Genomic DNA, 20,502 nt, shown 5'->3' with positions numbered 1-20,502 from the left:
GTCGTCGACACATTCGTCCATTAAAGAGCTCATGATGGTCAGTAACCGGCTGGGACTGTGATCGTGCAGGCACACCGCTCACCCACGTGTTGGTCTCTGAGCTCAACTACCGGCTTAGCAGGAAGGGGCGGAGAAGTCGCTGCGCACCCTAGCGGCAGCAGGCGCAGCCCGCACACAATCAGGCGTGTTTAGGCGATCTACCTTCTAGTGCAGGAAGTGAGTGCCAGAGCATCATGGGAGTCGTAGTTCGCATCAACTTCCGTTTCCACCAGATGTCTGTAACAGGATGTGGGGGTAAATGTGTATTTTCCAAGCACTGTATTTGCCTGCCAAACACCCCTGTATCGGTTCAGGTGACTTGACAGGGCTCTGATATCATGTGGAAGCAGCCTGGCTTAATGTGATGGGAGATTTTTCCTCTGTAATGGCGCCAGACAGCTAAAACACGAGATGGACGGGCTCGGAAGCCGCTGTCTGTTCTTGGTTCTCGTGCTTTTTTTATGGAATCTCTAATCTTCCCTGAATACCCCCCACAGCCAATGGCAGCGCTTTTGGATGAAAAACACCCAAAAGCCTCAGGTATCACTAACTCTATCAACAGGTCCACCTTCTTGCTACAATCCCATGGCAAGGATTCGTAGCAAGCAGGTCCGGCCCAGCCGGATAAGCGTACAAAGGACTTCACGCGCCTGCTTTCACAAAGTTAAGTTTGCTGGGTGGGGGAATAACTTCCGATATAATATCTTACGATCTCAGGTTTGATTACGCCGAACGATAAAAGCACCAAGCACCGGCGTCACTTCCGAGACCTCTTATCCAACCCGGAAAACAATTCAACCCAAATCTGCAGCAATGCACGCCAAATGTATACCCGCGCTATACCGTCTACATACAAAACAACCAACGGCCTTAAAGAGAGAAGGATAAAGGAGATGGAGCCTACGTGCCATAGGCTTGGCACCGGAGCCCAGCGAACTCTATGGTACAAATTAACTCACACGTAGTGTTTTCATAACAGGTTTTATTAAAAAAAATCTTACATGATACCAAAAGTTTGCAACTGTAATGAAGCGTTTTCATTTATAGCATAACCAAGTAATACAAGTCTAAGGGATTCAATGAAGACGAAGCGTTAACGATTCAGGGTGAAGGGGCAAGCCAGCCCATCCCCGAAAACCGTAGATATCCATCACACCCCCAGGTCATCAGGTTCATTCACTAAAACAGGAGTACGGGGGAGTTTGAGGAAGAGCCGCGGTTCCAGCTCGCAGACTTCACAATGAAGAGCCAACCCCATCAAACTTACAAGTAACGGTCAGGAAACCCCCGGGATTTAATTTTGCATTGCGCAGGGCCTACCGGGCTCTGCATGCAGTCACCGATGTAGGACGTTCATAACGTGAAGTCTGGGAGTTGGGCAGCGACTCAGAGAAACTCGCCCGCAAGCTCCCACTTTAATGAAAGAACGCGCCTGACACCGTTTAGCCTGTGAGAAAGGCAGAGCAAACCCTTAAAGAGCGTAAAGCAGTGAAATTAGCCTTTTCCATCCCAAATCACACAATTTAGTAAATGCATCCCTAAAAGCAAACACAGCTATCATTCCGTTTGTACGTTCCATGAGCCTTAAATAGCCGAAGGATAGCGGGAGACGTAGTCAAGCGACAGCTGGAGATGGAGCTCTCGGCCGCTGCGGCAATAAGCTTTATGCATTTGGTGCAATTCATGTTGTCTTCCAAAAACGTGCAACCGAGCGCCTGAAATACCAGAGATGAGAAAAGCTACTACTGCTCACAATAAGTGCGATATAAACGGTTAAAGGGGAGACGGATTTGAAAAACCTCGGGTAACAAACTCGGTACAGAAATACCCCAGCGCTGCGGCGACTCACGAGACGGCAGGGGAAAAAAAATCATTGCAGCAAAAATGTAAACTTTCAAAAGCAGTACCCTTTTCACCCAGATTTAAAAGGAACTTTCAAGGATATCTAGACGGGTGCTAGTCAATGGTTAACTCTTTGCAGTCCGCGTAAGACAACCTATCACAAGCAGTGGGAATGATGACTGATCACCTGGAGCCCTTATTCGCATGCACAAAGGTACTCGGACCTGCGGCATTATATATGGTGCGGCATGCAGGTGTCACTGCTTGGGATGATGCACCGGAGGCGATGTGAGTTGTAGTACGAGAGAGAGACTGGAGGGCCGTGTAGCCCCTTTTTAGAGAAATTATTAGGGGAGATGGTTTCTAAGCAGAATCATAATGAGAACGTACACTCGCCACCTGACTTGCTAAATCTAATCATTGGCTACTAGATTATGGGATCCCACCATGGCCTCATATGTCTGATGTAGTCTGGAGATAGGGGGAAAAAAATATATATATATATTTCTTTTGCATATAAGTACACAGTTACTGCATGCAAAGTGCAGGGTGCCGCAGCAAAGCACAATACTTCACTTCTAGACTTCAAAATCAAGCCGATGTACTTCTAAAAGCTCTATAGCGATAGTTGTCTTTCTATCCGTTGGAGCCGTTAGCACCTGTTTTGTAAACAGCAATTCTGCAAGTTGCTTAAATCATATTATGGTGAGAAACAGGATTATGTATCTTCTAAATCTTAACTGTTAGAAAGAAAGAAAAAAATCAGCTTTTTGCCAAACTGAGCGTAAGCTTGGCGGCCGGCAGTCTTTAGGATCTCCCTATTTCACCATAAGCAAGAGAGGAGCAATCAATGAGGCTTCCCGATCAAAGAGCCTCAAAATGAAATTCTTTACCTCGGAATAAAAAAGGGAAGGGGGGGGGGGGGTTACTGGAATCTGCTGTATTTGTGCTTTTCTTCCCAGGGATTTTAGGATGATGTAAAGCAAAAATCCGATTGTTATGTGTCTTGCGGTCAGGACGTCACATAATGTGATAAACTGAAGTGCACCCCTCCGTCATACATCTGTACCATCAGTTTGCTTTTTTTTACCTGTCGTTATAAAAATGTGTTCCTGGCGCATGCAAAAGGAAAACACAAAGGCTTCACGGGGTTCACAATGCAACTAAGAACTAAAAATAAGAACTAAAAAAAAAATGAAAACAAAGAGCTCCTGTCAGAAGCATGACTTCCAGAGAGAAGAACCCTAACACAGAAACAAAAGGCAGGTGAAACCCTTGGCCAGCAACATGCGCGTCGTGTAGCCGTTGCCGGCCATTCAAAGGGTTAAAAGAGCACAAACCATTAATCTATAATCGACATGCTTAATCAAAACCTTTATAAAGAAATAACATCATAAAAATGGTAAACACTTAGACTGTACATACAATTTTCTACATAAACATTTACAGAAAAGTTGTCTCTTGTCAAAGATGGGCTTCTTGCGCCATCGCTAGCCTCGTTCTAACCCGCTAGCCGCCGGACTCTCAAACCCCCTCGCAGACCTTAAAGAAGTGCCAATTCTGTGACTTTCCTTATATTCTCCACAACCTATAAAACCTCCCTAATTCTGGGGAAAAAAGAAAAGCCTAAAACGGAAGCAAAGCAAACTTTTCTTTTTTTTTTTTTAACCTTTTTCCTGTACAGAAGCCGTTCTGTATGTTCCTTAACAGTCTGCTTTGACTACATAATTCTTTACCGACCAAAGGGGTGGGCAAAGCATGGCTCTGCCGCCGTCCCTTTCTTCTGTAAAGGGATTAATGTATGAAAAGCTATGAAATGTCAAATGTTTAACTCAACTATACATAAAACGCTCAGGTACGTTTCCTTCTATATGGTACCCGGAGCACACGTTCTTCCGAGGGTGCAGCTCATGCAAGTAACCGGTAGCATCTCATATAAGCATTTGCCTTAATACCCTCGCTGGTTGGTTTTTTTCAGCATTATATTGAAGACATAATATTCATAGGGGTAGTTTTTACCCAAAAAAAAAACAAAAAAAAAAAACCAAACAACCTGGAGGTAAAATCTACAGTCATGATTACAAAAAAAAAACCATAACCAGTTTAACCAGCTAGCAATCTTCTAGAAAATATTTTCACGTAAGAAAGCTTCAAAGGCTCCTTCCAAGGATAATTATATCTTTTGGAAAGCCTTCCATTTTGGCAATTTCAAAGCAGCCCAATTTGCTGTAAAAATCCAGGATTCTCTTGTCGTCGGGCCTGGCTTCGCAGAACGCACCTCGAGAACCTGCAAGAAAATCGCACAATACGTCAGTTTTTCATACGCAAGCAGCACCCAATAGCTGGAATTTAAGGACGTTTGAAAAATAGGAAGGAACTGATAAAAAACAACATCAAAGCGGCATGCATTAAATATAGTTTGTCATGTCCTGCTGCTCATCGGTTCTGAATCCTACATCATAATTCTTCCCTTTTCATTCTTGCTTTCCATTACTGGATCCATTAAAGCTTCCTCCAGGTCATACAACATGGAAAACACTTATATCTGAGGAAATCATTTCTTTGACTCAAGAAACATAGGTCACAAATCACACAATGTTTAGAAGACGTCGTATGTTTCTTCATCCAAGCCCCCCCTTACCGTTGGCTTTTAGAGAAGACAGGAGACACGCCATCATCCCTTTGGCCACGCTAGGATCGGTTACTTTTTTGTGAATGTCCACTTTTATTAGCGATGGGAAGCTGGCAAGGAATGTATCTGGCAAGATTTCCTGCTCTTCGTGAAAACTCAGCATAATTTTCTAATGAAACAAAAAATTTTGGAATCAGCACTCATCACGTCGCGCACACCGAAGCATTCTGTTATTCTAACCAAACTAGTCAAACGTCTCAATTAACATCTGGTCGCGAAGATCCCGAGCAATAAACTCACACCGGCACAAAATCATCAGCATCGTCACAGAACATCGTGCCATGAAATACCAGTCATGCCAGTTTATTTCACTGAAAGTGGAGAAATTCTACAAAAATGTGTTAAGACAGCAAAAACCAAAATCGACGAAGCGATTCTGCAGCCAGGGGTGAATGTCTGGCAAATATTAAGTATGGGAGTGAAGATAAGCCTTAAGAAGAAATATCAGCAGTCTCAAGAGCTTGCCGTCAATTGAAATTCAGTTGGCAAAATAATCATCTTTACCAAACGTGAATCCCTGAATGTGAATGCTCCTTTTCTTTTCATGGCTCACACAGTACAATCCTATATGTCTCGTAGGAATACATGAGCATTATGCTAATACTTGCGTTGGCCAGCAGTAAGTCTGCAGAAGCCCGTGCTCGCTCACGATTTGAAGTTGGCTGCTGAATCAGAGTTGCATCCGACAACCTGAATCTACACCGACAGGGTTGGACAAACCCTAAAGAATTAGACTTGGCTGGCGAACGAGGCGACGGCTGCCAGGGGTCGGTTTGGGAGATCGGAGGACCTCCCCTGACTGTGCTGCGTAAATGTGAGGTCTGGGCTGCTCCTGGCACAGACTTCTGTAATGCGGCACCCTTGCAGTACTGACACGGGCTGAGAATGCAAAGCTAACATATGATGTCATATCCGGGTGGCCTAGAGGCAGCAGATGAAAAGCCTCCACCGAAACGGTCCCTTCCAATGCTAAAGTAGGTAAATGGAAGTGCCGTACTGGAGCCTAAAAGGACTGAGGAATACGCAAACCCATATAATATGTCATTTTAGACCTACACTGACTACACCTGGTGCAATATACGTTCGTAATAAATATTGCTTACATAACTACGGGAAACAAAGCCAATCCAGCACAACGGATACCGTTTCGTATCTTACCTCGGCCGCAGAGAGTTCTTTGTCACTTTTTGGTTTGGTATATTTCTCCTGCATGAAAGGAATCCAGGTATTTTTGCATTTCTTAAGATAAGGTGCAACATCCACAGTGCCCACGGCATAGCCACAGATTCCATCCTCATCTTCAAGAACAAAACAGTAGTCGAGGCTATGAGAGAGAAGTCCGCCAACCAACCTAAAGATGCGGAAGAGAAATATTTTCATTATATATATATATATATATATATATATATATATATATATATTCAACGCTCATTGAATATTGAAATATTTCGAACCATGATTTAGTGCATAATGCAATACCATAAAAAGTATAAATCAAATCATAATTGGGTATTTTGCATATATAGCTATTTGTTCTGGTAAATAAGGCGATCGGAACTCTTACTTGTCTCCTATTAGGTCAGGTTGGCTTTCAAATGGTAGGTCGTCCATCGCATCATCATACATTTCTCTACAGATCTTGTACACAGAGGCCTTAAAAAGAATTACAGGACAGCTGTCAGTATCTGCTGAACTTTCCCTTAACCGAGACAGAAGTAATCTAACGTTGCCCATACTCACCTCATCTTTGGGATAATAAGGTCGAATTGTGTAGACTTTGGATGTAGGCGTAAGAGGCGGTGGCTGAAAAAAGAGGTCATTTGCTCCCTCAATCGGAAGCAAACGCTGTGAAAAAAAGGGGGAAGAATATGCAATCAGGAAGAGAAATCTAAACGAAGTGCGATGAACAATGTCAATAAAATAATAAAGGAAAAAATGCCGCTGCTGAGATTTTGCCAATACGAAACGTATTGCGACTATAGCGGCTACGCAGCAACTCTAAAAGGCTTTGGTTCTCTGCTTCTGGTTAATCTTTTACCAGTCACCATTGCAGGTCGGCACTCGAAACAACGTTAACACATGAAGGTTTGGTCTGAAGAGGGTTTACTGTAGACAAAAAGGAGACGTGTCCAACTTGGAAAGCAATATAAGGCAACATGCCGCGCAAACCTGCGGCACCTGTGAAGGGGGAAAAAAGTGCAGCGCCTGAAAATCCATGAGCAAATAGCACTTTACACAAGAGTGATGTCAGCCATACGGACAGTTTTGTCTTCTGTAGGCTTTCATGCTCTTAACTTTCTATCACCATTTTTTTTGCTTTAACTTCCAGCAGTGTTTTCTTTGGTCATGGAGCTTCAATTTGCAGCCAAGCCTGCGCATGCCGCGCGCTCGCCAGCGAAGGGGGAAAAAAACGCTGCGCAACCTGCAAAGGAATATAATGTGAAATGCAACTCAATTCGCAGCGCTACGCGGGCGCTTGGGAACAGCATCTCCTCCTCCACCTGAAAAACAGGAGGTTTAGTTAATATAAGTGATTTCATAAAAAAGTCTTTACAGTCAAAGCCTTCAGCAGACCAAGCCTTCCAGACCTCAGATGTATGGAAATGTTGGCGGAAAATAAAGTACACAAATAAAGTCATTCAATTTGGAATTCATATTGATACCTGGAACTCTCCTGCTAGACCTCCTCTAAAGGCCCAGGGTTCTTGGTCTCCACTTAAGAACTGTGCTGAAGATTGACTACGACACCCTGTTGAGATCAGATCCAAGCGGAGAACGTTACAAGAAGGGCGTTTGAGAGTCTACATTTCCAACAAACTTTATTAAACGTGGAAAAGGCTCTCTAAACTCAAATTCTGTACCTTCTACCAAAGGAAGTGTACCCCTGGACGCAAAAACCTTTATAAGCCTGGGAAAATATAATTAAAGCCCCTTTTAAAGCGATTGAAGAATTTCGAAGTCACATTTATACACGTTTCATTTCGTCGGACGATATAAAACCATATTGGAAACAAACAAGCGTTCCTTGACATGGCCATCGTCTAGATTTTATAGATCCAGCTCCAGGAGCCAAAAATGAGCCGTATTCACGCAGCGCGGACCACTTTTATCTTAAAGTTGCACACTGGGTAAAAACCTGAGAGTCACCACCATGGGTGTCCACTAAGGTTAACCCGGGATTAGTCCAGGCTGTATCCACATCGGTCCCTGATCAATATTTCATTTGAAAGTCCGCTCAATTGCTACAGCATAAAACTCCGGGTTTTAAGAACAACAATGGATTATTAATAATAGTTAAAAAATGCCCAACGGCCATATATGGACAATGTTCCAAAATGACCCTCATATCATACTCCTAGGTAGATGTACCGACACGCGCCGCTGTCTCACCAACCAATAAAGAAATTACGACACGGTCAACAAGAAAGCACGAAAACCGTTGAACTTCTGTTTGTGAAGTCCCACATATGTCACCAATGCAAGTATCATGTAACTTGAAGGTTGGGCTGGGTAACTTAATGTCAACATAATTTACGCCCTTAACACAAAGTCAGGGGTGTCCAGCTCCAAACTTGGTAGGAGTAGTTCAGAAACGCACAAGCAGCTATGAAACTGGATTTTGGTGGCCAAAGAACACGTGGCCCCCTTACTGTGTTGACGCATTTCATAACGTGGTCTCATCAAAGCATGGCTGTTCAGTGTAAAATACACGCGGTCCGGACACGCACATGGATGTCCACTAGATGCAAGACAAGTTATACATACTACGCTCTAGAAACATTGCTGGAAACTCTTATCAGCAAATATCTCTGCCGGCAGGGAAGAGAATACATGAAAGGCTGACAAAACTTCTGATGCGTAGATTTTCGGCCGAACTTACTGCCCGGAAGATCTGGAGCCGGCTGCTTTAAGACAGCCAATCCGTGGACAGGATTGTCAGAGCAGGAAGTGCCGAGCAGCAGTTTCTTCCTAAGGTAAGTGTTTTTAATCCTTTAAAGAATACATATTAAAAGTACTTTAATACACATTCTTCTTCGGTTCCATCTGGGACATTAAGCTGTCCCTTTGAGTGATCCGTGTATGAATGTGACTTCAATTCTTTCACATGATTAATCTGCACTTCCTATCCACTGCCCTCGTGTGAGAAACCCTGCGGAGAGCAGTACACATCTTGCTTTGTCCGTCCAATAGCAGAAGGCACTTGTGCGGAGGTTTCTCCCATCTGTGCACAATGAGGAAGACATAATAAGTCATTAGTAAGCAGGAGAATAGGACAAACTGCCTGTCATAAGTACTGAAAGCAATATGGGGCGTTCTGTAACTCTCCAGATCATTTTGGACAAAAAAAGGTAAATTATTGGTTTACAGTCCTATTTCACGTGCAAAAAAATTACTTAAGAGGGTATAAGCCATTTATACATATAAAATGACAAAGATAAGGGGGTTGGGGACTATATGGCCACTAAGTAGCCATACTGGTTTAACCAAAACTACAGTTCTAAAAATAGGAGGTAAGAGCCAATATTATATGCTTTTTATTATTTTGCTTTTAGAATGCACAAACACATGGTTTCATGGAATGGAAGAAGTGTTTGGTTTGTTTTTTTACCCTCTTGGTGGCTTTTAATACAACCACATGAAGGTAACCAACACAAAAAAGTGGGAAGTGTGCGTATTATGGAACACAATGTTTGGTGCGCTGAACACCGCTGCCTGCTGTGTACTTTTGAAAGCAAGTTTCCAGACCGCTCCTCTTTGGAACCTGAAAATAAAACGAGGTTACGTACGTAACCCAGGCCATGCTGGTGCACAGACGTGTAACCCAAAGCCGTGAAGCTGTACCGTAACACGCAAACACAAACCGGTGCACCTTGTAATGAAGGCACGCACCTTGTGGTTGCCCGGTTTGTTTGTTTTTCAGTAACTTAACACTTTTACTATCAGAACGGTACACAGTGTATTGCAATGCACTGTGTTCCATCTGGTAATTAAAGGGTTAAGCAACCCCCCCCCTTTCTAATAAGTATATATGTTTTTACAAGTCTTTCAGCACCAGAATGGCCTTGCGCAAAGCTCGCATGCGCAGTGGATCGTCTCACTTTCCCACGATTTGAATTGAAGCTCTTCAAAATGTTCTGTTAAAAACAGCAATAAGTGTTATCGCCACACAGCAAGCAGCAGGCGGCTGGGCTAGAAAGGTCGGTTTTGGTTCACTGCTCTGGATCAAAAATGGTCACAGAACAAGGCCCAATTGCTTTCAGTTCAGTCCACAGCACCACATTAAACAAAGATCACATACTGAATAAGGTTGAAAAAGCCCAAGGGGGGGAAAAAATTTTGGTTTTTATTTAGCACTCGACTGGGACTGCAAAAAAAGAGTCCTTAAAATTATTTTTAACTAACACAGCTTGTTTTTTTCATAAACTGTATTTTTTTTTTTCCACCCCGGCGTTTGAGCTTGGGCACTAAGAAAAATAAAGAGGAAAAAAACGGAAAAAAAAAAAGAACCATTAATTGCATTGTAAACACCTACCAAGCCACTGCACAAAGGACTTCACCATGGAAATGATGCTCTTGATATCCCACACATATGGGTACAGATCATAGAGTATCGTCCTGTTGGGACAGTTTGAAAGCCGGGTAAACATGGTCATAACTATGTCACACATTTCTTCAAATTTAGCTGCACGTTCTCTCCATTCATTAATCTGTAAACCAGAAAAGAAAATTAGGCACAATTGGCACAAAACACGTTTCTAGGTTGGTTTTTTTTATGATATTTTATATGACTTACAAAAGCTTTTTTAAACAACACAGATGTTTAGGTGGCAAATTAAGACTACTTTACCTAAAATAAAGCATTTAATGAAACGCAAAAAGGTTATGTTTTTGTTTTTTTAATATAAAAAAAACCAGGAAAATATTGGGAAAAGAAAAAATTTTGGTGCGCTAAGCTAGTCTCAGGCTCAAATAATACAAATGTATAATACGAGGCCTACCAAACAGTGTGAGCATGCTGCAAATACAGTGTGTTGGCTGTACAATGTATACAAAAAACAAAAAACTGCCTGCGCTTCTCACCCTAATAAAGTTGGCAACAAATATATAAACATAATATAAAAGAGAGGTTTTGGTTATATGAATTGGCCAAAGCATAATTAAGCTCACCCGCCACGTCAAGGCACACTCTCAATAGGGTGAGAACCTACTCTCACCTCCTACATAGTGGGCACACAAAGCAGTTTATACGGCTACCAAAACCAGATTAATGTGTTGGGGGAGGTGCAATTTTGTTTTTTAAATATTGGGAAATTACTAGAACACATTCTGGTCTTTGACTTATTTTACAACAAGAGAGCTCAGTGGGAACATAAAAACCTGCTTACTTTTTCTGAATCTTTGCCCGAGCAGTTAACGCTAACAACACTGCTGTTAGCTCTGAGCCACTGAAATTCCTTCAACATCTGAAGACCTTTCGGTCCGTGCTCGTAAGGCAAGTAGAACAGATCAGCGAGTAGCTGCAAATCATCTAAAGTCACTGCCTCCGCTGTATAAAGAGGCTTTTCGTTTGGACCAGGAATAAACTGATCTCGGATTTGCTCGTCGGTCTGCATGGGTGCGATGTCATTACACGCGTCCTCTTGCATGCAGGACTCCAAAGATTTGGCTTCCACTAAGTTCTCTTTATCAGTGTCCATCGGTTTCAGCTCCTCCGACATTTTGGATTCGTTAATGTCCGTTAAGATTTGACCGACATTTTTATTCACATCTTCTATCTTTTCTACCACCATCTCCATCGGTTCCTCGTCAAGCTGCTTTTTCTCTTCCTCCTTCGCCAACATAGGGGGCTCAATGCCCAGAGCTGCCCCTTGGCTCATTATGGGCTGCTGATAAACGGTTGTAACTATAGTTCCAGCGTTAAGAGTTGGTCCAGATACCAGAGGCAACATCCCAACAACACTTGCTTTAGCTCCACTGTGAGCCACTTGTCTGCCTAGTAAGATAATTAAAAAATGCATGAAAAAAACTAAACAATGCTATGAAAGTCTACAAATAAAATAGACTGAAACGTTGACCAGAAAATTTGAATTTTCGTGTAATCATTTATAGAAGTCTCATGAGTGCCGGTAACTATTATTAGAATATATATATATATATACACACACACACACATATATATATATATATACACACAAATACATATATATATATATATACATACATATATACACATATATATATATATATACACACACAAACACACTGATTAAACAACAAGTAGTGATGTAATCCAACATAAGTGGGATACAGTTAAGGTATTGACAGAATTAATCAATTCCCATGTTATTTTGACACATTAAGCAAGTGGCTCATACATAATATTATGACATTGGTACATTGTGAGCACAGAATAATTGGCAGAAAATAACGTACTTGCATACTGGAGGGGTACCCCAAATTCTTGCAGCCAGTCTGTTAAAGCCATTTTCAGAGCCATATGGGGGCTGTATAACACATCAGTTTCAAGATCTTCATCGCTGCCTTCATTCTCTAACCTTATCTGAATAGAGACTGCATTGTCTTCACTGTCAGCTGAGAAAAAAATAAAAGTAAATTATAGAAGCAGAAATTTCATCTCCAAAACGGAACATTATACTATGCTGCTCCTATAAAATAAGAGCGCCGCTGCGCGGCCGTTGCCTTGGCATGTCGAAAATCATGTAAACCATGGGAGCACCTGTATAAAGAGGTCCTTATATGCGGTTCAGTTGAAATGCACATATTACATCCCTCCCACGTTAATGGCATTCAAAACAATCTAGTGATATCCAACTGAGGTTCAACTGACCTCCGAATTCCCAACTTAGTGAATATACACATTTTCTCTTGATTTTGCTTCAAATCCCTAAAATTGCTCGCAGAATAGAAAACACCTAATAGCCGCTAAACACAAGCCTTGCATTTTACCTGCGTCCTTAAAGTTGCTAAAGTCACTACAAAGCGATCGATCATTTTAGAAAGTAATATGTCTCAGGACTCTGTCATCATATATAAACGCGTGTTACATTGTTTTGGGAACTTACTCATTACAACATCTTTTCTCACGCCGTTCATATTGGATTTATACCATGTCGCCAACGTGTGGATGGCAACATAGTTAGATTCAAATTCACAGTTTGGGTTGGTCAAGACTCCTTGAAGCCGAGGGATGAGCTCAGTAGACCGGCCCTTGTAAGGTCCAAGAAAGAGTCTCTTCTGGTCATAATCATTGGCATGTATATTGTCCCAAATCAATGGAGCCCTTTTGATAATTTTGGAAACTTCTTCAATAGATTCCACAGGAATGTCTTTGGAAACAACCTTTGGCCCTTTAAAGAAAAACATAATAAGTAATAAGTAGCTCGCCAAAACGCCACACAGAACACCAACGTAAGGATCCAGTTTGCTTCTAAGGGTCTCTATCATATACATACATACACTTACTACAAAGGTCTTACTACCTCAGTTGAGCAGGTTAACCCGTCATTTAACATGTATTAGGCAGGTTATATCACACTATTACTCTTAGCTCTCGCCACAATAAACATAACGAACCAGATTCTTGAGCCCCCCAGAGAAAGCAAGACATGGAACAGCAAGATAGTCAGCATGACAAGATAGTCAAAACACAAAAGGAACTCACCCGTCCAGAGAACTTCTATACCCGGTAGCAATTTCTCTCCAACTGTATGTAGATATGGGGATTGTGCAACATTTGGGTAGCAAAAAGTGCCACAATATTCTGAAAAACAAAGTTTAAAGGATAAGCAATGATTGTCACAAACGCTGGTCGTGTTCACCAACAGTGAAAGGAATACATTTAAGAAATCCTTTCACTGTACATGGAAGGCAACTGCTGCCCACCCCACAGCATATGAGAAATCCAATGCATGAAATAAACAATACCTCACGTTTACTGTAGAATACAAGTTAACAAGTAGCTGCTTGATATAAATCCTTACCTGTAGGACAGAACAAGAACATTTCTGGTTCATTCAAATACTGATAAATTTCATTTGTTATCGCGATTTGTGCATGTGCGAAGGAACTGAAAACCTCTTTGTCTGCTGGGCACATGTTGTGATCAATATCGTCAAACAGGAGAGCAAACGACCTGCAACCAAACTGGGAAACCTACAAAAACAGACAAAGAATTGTTTAAAAACCAGCAGTCAAATCAACAAAAAATATCCCCCTCGAGTTATGGCGGCTCTGGGCCAGTTATCCGCGTCAGAGAAAGCGGACCATGGAGCACGGGGTGGGATTGCTCTGCACGAGGAGGCATGGAGTAATGAAACATCATCCAGTAACGTGTATGTTTGTACGGTTACCCATTAATCCTCAGCGTGAATGAAAGCGTTTCGTTAAACAGGAGGAGCATCAGGTATTACTGAAGTCTTGGAGGCCAAGGAACGTAGGTCCAGCTGAAATAATCCGCAACATACCTGATCTAACTTGCGTTTTAATGTGGCTATTTCTTTCTGGTTGGAAAATGTTATGTCAAGTCCTGGTGATATGGCATAAATAAATTCAATCCCATATTCTTGAGCAGCTGATATAAGAGTCATGAGCTGATCTGGAGCCAAAAAAAAGGCAGCAAAGCAGTACGTTAAAACAAACAAAAAAAAACATTAACAAACATTATAACATGTTGTATTTTATTAAATAAGTGTTAATGTTAAAGTAGGACTCAATCACAGAAAATAATAATCATGTAAAAATATATTCCAATTACTGCAGTTCACTTAGCAGGATTTGTACTTCTACGGAACTAAATAGAGGGAACGTTCTCTAATGTGACAAGAAAGACTAAGGCAGGAATATTTGCTGAGCAACATGGCGCGGGCGAAGATAATTACCGGCTTCCTCCACCGAGTACATTTCTCTCCAGAACATTCTATGCTTGTAATCATCTTTTGGAGCATATAGATATGTATTCAGACCCCACTTCTGAAGCCTACGGTATAAAAAAACCAAAAGAAATACTTTGGTATCAAAGTTACTTCAATGTCGCCTAATAAGGCTTCTTTAAACAAATGTCTGGTAAAACATTCATGTATAAGCCGGGTCAGAAACAGTGGGGTTTATTGACTAAAGTTGGAGCTTCCCGATAAGAGCCGACCCCAATGAGCTCCTCCTCACCAACTGAGGCTACGCAGGGCCAGCTCAGCACTTCTTCCAGGAGAAACTGCCCTTCATACTGCAGAATATCACAACTGTGATAAAATAACAGTGATATACATATGATAGTGGTCTAGTGCAAATGCACCCCCCCCCAAACACATTGCCCTTCTTCCTGGTCCCCAACCCCCAAGCTTGCATGAGATGTGTTCGGCTACTAAAGCTTTACTCGCCGCAAGCACGCTTCAGGGGTGGCTTGTGTGCGTTTCAGGGGTCTAACGAGACCCTCTGTGCACATTCACCAGCAGCGCTTCCCTGTTGACTGGCAGCTTCAGCAAGTGACCAGTAAACCAGTAACACCCAGCGGTCAGAAACCCCTGATAAACCAATGTCAAAAAAAGGGGAAGCTGAAGACATCTTACCTTCTAAAAAGCTCTTTTCTTTGTTCCATAGTCCAAGGTCTTCCATAAAACCCTGTTAAAAATAAATCATTTATTCTGTAAGACGATCATTACAGCATTTCTGAACTTAACTGGTCACCTAATTCATCCCTAGCAATAAACAACCATTTTGTCAAAATATATAAATGACTTATTTTAAAAAATATATATATATAGTGCCCCAGCTAAACCTCAAGCCCCGTCTTCCATCAACTCAAGAAAAATAAGACGGTATCAGACGGCTTATGAACATGCCACATCGTACAATGCTTATGTCCGAGTACGGCGCTGGGCACACTGATAGTTAACACGAGGGCGATCCAATGCTATAAAGGGAGACTCACGGATTTCATTATTCGGTGATCTCCAGAGCTGATTTTCGGAGGGTGAAGGGCAGAGAAACAAAGAGTTAGGGTAAAGAAGTAGAATGTCACAATATCCGGTATCTGGAAATCTTTGAAATAAACAACTCACGACATTTTAACCGCATGCTGCGGGTTTACTCCCCGCTGGACATTCCGGCTCATAAGACAAACAAGATGTGGACGGAAAGCCCAGCCGGACCCCCAGCTGGAAAAGCACCGCAAGCCCGAAATAATACGCTTTCGGTTTTCCCACTAACGGCTGTTATACTTTATTCCCTGAGAAATAGGTTGATCTCCGCTCTTTTTGCATGTTTACAACAGGACTCTAGACTGTCCTTCACCTAAAACACCAGCTCGGCTTTGCCATACCGCTTTACGCAGCGCACGTTGTTGGTGCTATATAAATAAGAGATGATAATATACACTTGGTATTCAGACAAAGCCGATGGGGATATTGTTTTGAGTAGCTTTTCTACATACAATTCACAACCAAACCCCATCCGAGCCGATGCCTACAATGCCAGCGATTGCGGTTGAGTTTTTTTTTTTTTTAATGAATGAATGAATGAATCCCCCAGCTGGATGGCTACAAAGATTTTCAAAAATTCATTACATAACGCAGGACCTATATGTTTAGGACACTATTTATGTTGAACAGCACGACGTGGGAGCGATTATATTAATAGCAGGACCGGCCCTCGTTCTCCGGCCGAAACCCTAAAACACAAAGTTATTCTGGAAAAATTTGCATTAATAGGAGATGTCCAGGAGAAATATTTACCCCGGGTGTTTCTCCTGGCCGGAAACAGGAGGCATGATATTATAATATCATTAATTTACACAGCGCTATCATATTCTGCCGCCCTTCTGTATTTAAAGGGAAACTCTCAACAACTTTTTTTTTTTTTATTATCATCATCAATATCAAATTCAAAATACTGTTACAAAAATATTGAGCTGTTTTATTAAATTGTTTTTCGCATAATATCATTATTTCAGGCCGCCGTGTATTAGTCATTTGTACGTTTTCGCTCGGTTATTTCAGCCCAATCTTCTAGCCAAACACCCTGACTGCTTATCATACTGCCTGTGGGAAACAATAGAATGGCTCAGTCATAATAACCCAGTTGGACACTGACTAATGAAAGCCTATGGAGGAAGGGACTTCATTAGCATTGCCATAAAGAATCAGGTCAGTGTGGTGTCAGAGGCGGGAAAGTTACTTAAAATATCACATGACCGACAGCAATGGCCGCCTCCAGGTCTCTGGATAAAGGAAGTTTATTGGAACAAAACGATAAAACCCGGTGGCGATTTTATGCTAAGGGAGTTTTTTTTGTTCCACGGGACTTGCCGCTTTAAAAAAGCTAACACTTAGACAAGAAAAGTTTACTTTAACTGACAAATCCCCTTAGGGCGCCGTCTTGTTTACTGGAAACGATTGTTTGCTGACGAGCGACGTATCCCGGTGCACACAAAACCACAACAGCGCTCTCTGCCCCCATTTCTTGCCAAATCCCTGAAACCGATCCTGCAGATTTATAGAAAAGGATAACGTATCCGCTGCAAACGGAAGAAGCCGTCACTAGATTGTAAGCTCTTTATGACAATTACCTTTCCCCCCTTCTTGTAAAGATGAAATGGGGGCCGATCTCCAACAGCAACGTAAATCACAGAAGAGATAGACGTGTCAGGGTTATGTCGGCCCCCGGGGTTATCTGTCGGCACTAACAGGATATTACAGGATTTCCCCCCAAACATAGCAAGAGCTGTGCTTCAAGGTACAAGACATGAGCATACTGGCAGGCGGCTCATTAATCAGCGGATGGGATAATGCGAGGAAAGACAAAGTGCCATTTGTTTCATTTAACAAAGACGCTTGCAATGATTCCCGCTCTCCCTCAACGGGACTTATTCACTAAAACAAGAGGCTAAACTGTGCCAATTCCCCGACCTGACACGCAGTGTTAATCCGGTCACATGACATTCAAGAAATGGCAGTGATTTTGTTTGGGCGACGCTTGTCCCCGCTGGCAGGAGCCGACCTGCGCAAAAGTTACAAAATATCCCAAGTGCCTTTCACAGCAAGGCTTTAGTGAATAACTCACGGGAGTTTATCCGGAGATCTTTAACATCGAATGACAGAATTGGGAAAGGGGGGGGATAAATCCTCGCTTATTCATTCAGTTAACATACCGCCCAACGTCCTTTAAGTGTTTCTTTCATACGAAATTAACATGGGGGGTTATTACCATAGCGATGCTGGATAGTACTTTCCTAACTACCCTTCCCCCATCACCCCAAAGAATATTTTGTGTCTCAGGACGTTAGAAGGGCCGAGGCCGAGCGCTCGAGGACACACAATGCACGCCAAACATAAGGGGTCTTAACAGATGTTTAACTACACGCAGGGGGTGGCAGAAACACTTAAGGGCCCCAAGTAACGGCTGGCTGTGATGAGAGTTAGACACCTGTCTCACATATACAGCGGAATGAACCTAGTTGGCAATATAATCGCCTTTACTTGACAGCACGATATCGGCTAGAGTGATAAACCCGGCAGCGACTTATCACGTATATCATATAGATGTATGTATATTATATATATATATATATATATAGATTCCACCGATCACACATAGTAACAGAACACAAGTGGGGTTCTCAGCAATCCTTACACATTACACGCGAGGGTCACGTATGATGGGGCAGAATGAAGCAGTGAGGCTTTGCCCGGTATTGCGCACACTGGGGCAGAACATTGAGAACACGCGTGATGCTATAACATTGTTGAAAACATTCGCGGGTTACACTAGCGCAGTCGGCCATATTTATAAAGCGCAATCCTGGGGCAAAGTACTAAATACGGAAGAACGTCTCCAATCAGGGGGCTCCACATTTAGGACTTCATGCGGGACTTGCAGTTCATTTATATGACAGTTATCACTTATGCATACAACAGTAGCGAGTATGAGTGTGCAAGTGTATGAATGTGCGAGGGGGGGGGTAAGGTGCGGCAGGACACAATAACTGGGACCCTACCCTGTGTTATGTAACCAGAGGGCGATAGTCGGCTGTAAACCACTTCTACCCCAGGCATGCCAATGCACAAAATGGGATTTATTCACTAAAAGGCGAGTTGACAGGACTATACTTCATGAAGAGCCAACCGCACTGAGCTTCTGCTATAGAAAGCGCTTGGCTGGCCCTGTATAATGTATAGTATAATCAGTGTGATTTCTCCAGTCTCCACACACGTTCAAATTATGCATTATACAGGGCCAGCTCGGCCCTTCCTGCAGGAGAAACTTGTCTATGCCGGCCCTTCACAACGAATAGTTTAGAGAGGGCGTTTAAACACCCGGACTCCCAGCAGTCTGCGGGGCATTTACCTCTGACCCGGGGTAGTGTCCCCAGCCGCCCCCTCTGTGGCTGTCCTCATGAGAGTGGAAATGGGCCTTACAACCGGCCCACCGAGCAGCACAGCGTAGGCCTGGGCCGGAGAACTTTGCTGCCTTTACCGAATAACCCCCAGTGTGTGCAGGATTTTGGCAGCCCCTCCGCCGATTCGTGTAACCGGTAGCAGGCCGTGTGCGGAGGGAGGGGGTGGCTTCCCACCAGGATGAGGTAACTATATGTTATATGTGCGGATACAGTGCGCGGGGCGCGAATCACGATCACAACCTCTCCGCCCTATCCAACCAAGCGCCCCTTCTCATACCCTCCACCACGCCACACAGGAACCTCCTAGCGCAGGCGGTCTCGGTTTCAGTGTCCGTGTCTTCCCCTGCGGGTACCGAGGTGCCCATCTCAGGAGCCAGTGGGCTGGGTCCGGCCTCCGTGTCGGGCTCGGTGATGGTGACCGCTGCCTGTCCCTCTTTCTGCACCATTTTCGCCACACGGCTGTGGGGAGCCGGACTCGGATGACAGGGAGTGCTGGGGATGCCCGACTCGAAGCGCCTTGTCAGCGCCTGTCGGAGGGCTCTTCCTGCTCGGAGATCACTGCGCAGGCGCCTGGAACCGGATGAAACCGGTCGCTGCAGAACCGAGAACAACAGCCCCACCGACAGGAAGCTGAACGAGGCCTACAAGGCTGCCGCGAGTCACCTCCTACAGGAACTGATCTAAACCGTCCCCGGCGCACCCACAGCTGCCCGCAGAATCGGTCACGGAAGGAGCGGAAAATACTGCAGAGCGCCCGTAAAGTCGCCTTGTGTTTACTTCACAGTGCGCATGCGCGGTGACGCCAGAGGGCGGTGCTAGCTTAACGTTTTACTCTCCGGACTAAGGCTAGTGGGTACTTGGTATGACTGCGCTATGCAGTGCTTACAGCCTACCGAGAGGCAACCGGTCCCCGCCGGGGACACGTGGGGGCGGAAGCAGGACGGCGACGGAAATCCCGAGCCAATCGGCCCGTCTAGTCTGCCCGTGTAAAGACTCAAACCTCAATCAGGCCTTGTCTCAGATTCAGGAGCCATATGCTTACCGCATACATGTTTAAATTCTGTAACTGGATTAGCCTCTACCACCTCTGCTGGGAAGCTGTTCCATTTATCTACCACTCTTTCAGTAAAGTAAAATCTCCTTACATTACATCTAAGCCTCCGACCATCTAGTTTTAGATTATGACCGCTCGTTCTCCTTTGGACTAAACGTTCTGTACTCTGTTAAATCCCTTTTTAAGTATTTAAATGTTTCTATCGCATCCTCTTTCTCTTCTCCTCCAAGCCGTATATATATTGAGATCCATCGGTCTTTCCTGTAAACCCCGTTTTAGTCGCCCTCTGCGGAACGCTTGCCTTCTGTGGCCGAGGTCTCCGGAATCGCGCATGATATTTGCATTTCAGGTGTTTGTAAAGAATCAGTCTGGAGGCGGGAATCTAAATAATAATTAATAGTAATAATGATTCGATAATCCCGGTGGCTGATTTTGAATCCTGTGGTCGTACCGCTGCTCATATAC

The 20,502-nt window shown here is 43.4% G+C and overlaps 1 protein-coding gene across 1 annotated transcript; it reads right to left on the bottom strand.

Moving 5' to 3' along the window:
* Positions 1–4,031: 4,031 nt before the first annotated feature.
* Positions 4,032–19,429, bottom strand: LOC149288611 (protein O-GlcNAcase-like). The gene is made up of 16 exons (XM_089491344.1): positions 19,261–19,429; positions 15,157–15,208; positions 14,473–14,570; positions 14,059–14,189; positions 13,576–13,747; positions 13,257–13,355; positions 12,658–12,942; positions 12,008–12,166; positions 10,960–11,567; positions 10,107–10,281; positions 7,237–7,322; positions 6,314–6,418; positions 6,138–6,226; positions 5,732–5,924; positions 4,523–4,682; positions 4,032–4,168 (listed from the first exon to the last, which is right to left on the bottom strand). Exons 1-16 carry the CDS (start codon positions 19,427–19,429, stop codon positions 4,032–4,034), a joined length of 2,718 nt encoding a protein of 905 aa, XP_089347470.1.
* Positions 19,430–20,502: the final 1,073 nt, after the last annotated feature.

This window comes from Sceloporus occidentalis, unplaced genomic scaffold, assembly GCF_023333645.1.
Source record: "Sceloporus occidentalis isolate IW3139 unplaced genomic scaffold, rSceOcc1.0.p SCAF_50, whole genome shotgun sequence".
In the NCBI taxonomy this organism is placed as follows: Eukaryota; Metazoa; Chordata; class Lepidosauria; order Squamata; family Phrynosomatidae; genus Sceloporus; species Sceloporus occidentalis.
This window is presented reverse-complemented; position numbering and strand designations above follow the sequence as displayed.

Coding starts and splice junctions, on each gene's coding strand:
- LOC149288611 (XM_089491344.1), bottom strand. CDS start 19,429: ATGGTGCAGAAAGAGGGACAGGCAGCGGTCACCATCACCGAGCCCGAC. Junction 14,571..15,156: donor AGAAAAGAGCTTTTTAGAAG/GTAAGATGTCTT, acceptor TTTATACCGTAG/GCTTCAGAAGTGGGGTCTGA. Junction 14,190..14,472: donor GTACTCGGTGGAGGAAGCCG/GTAATTATCTTC, acceptor TTTTGGCTCCAG/ATCAGCTCATGACTCTTATA.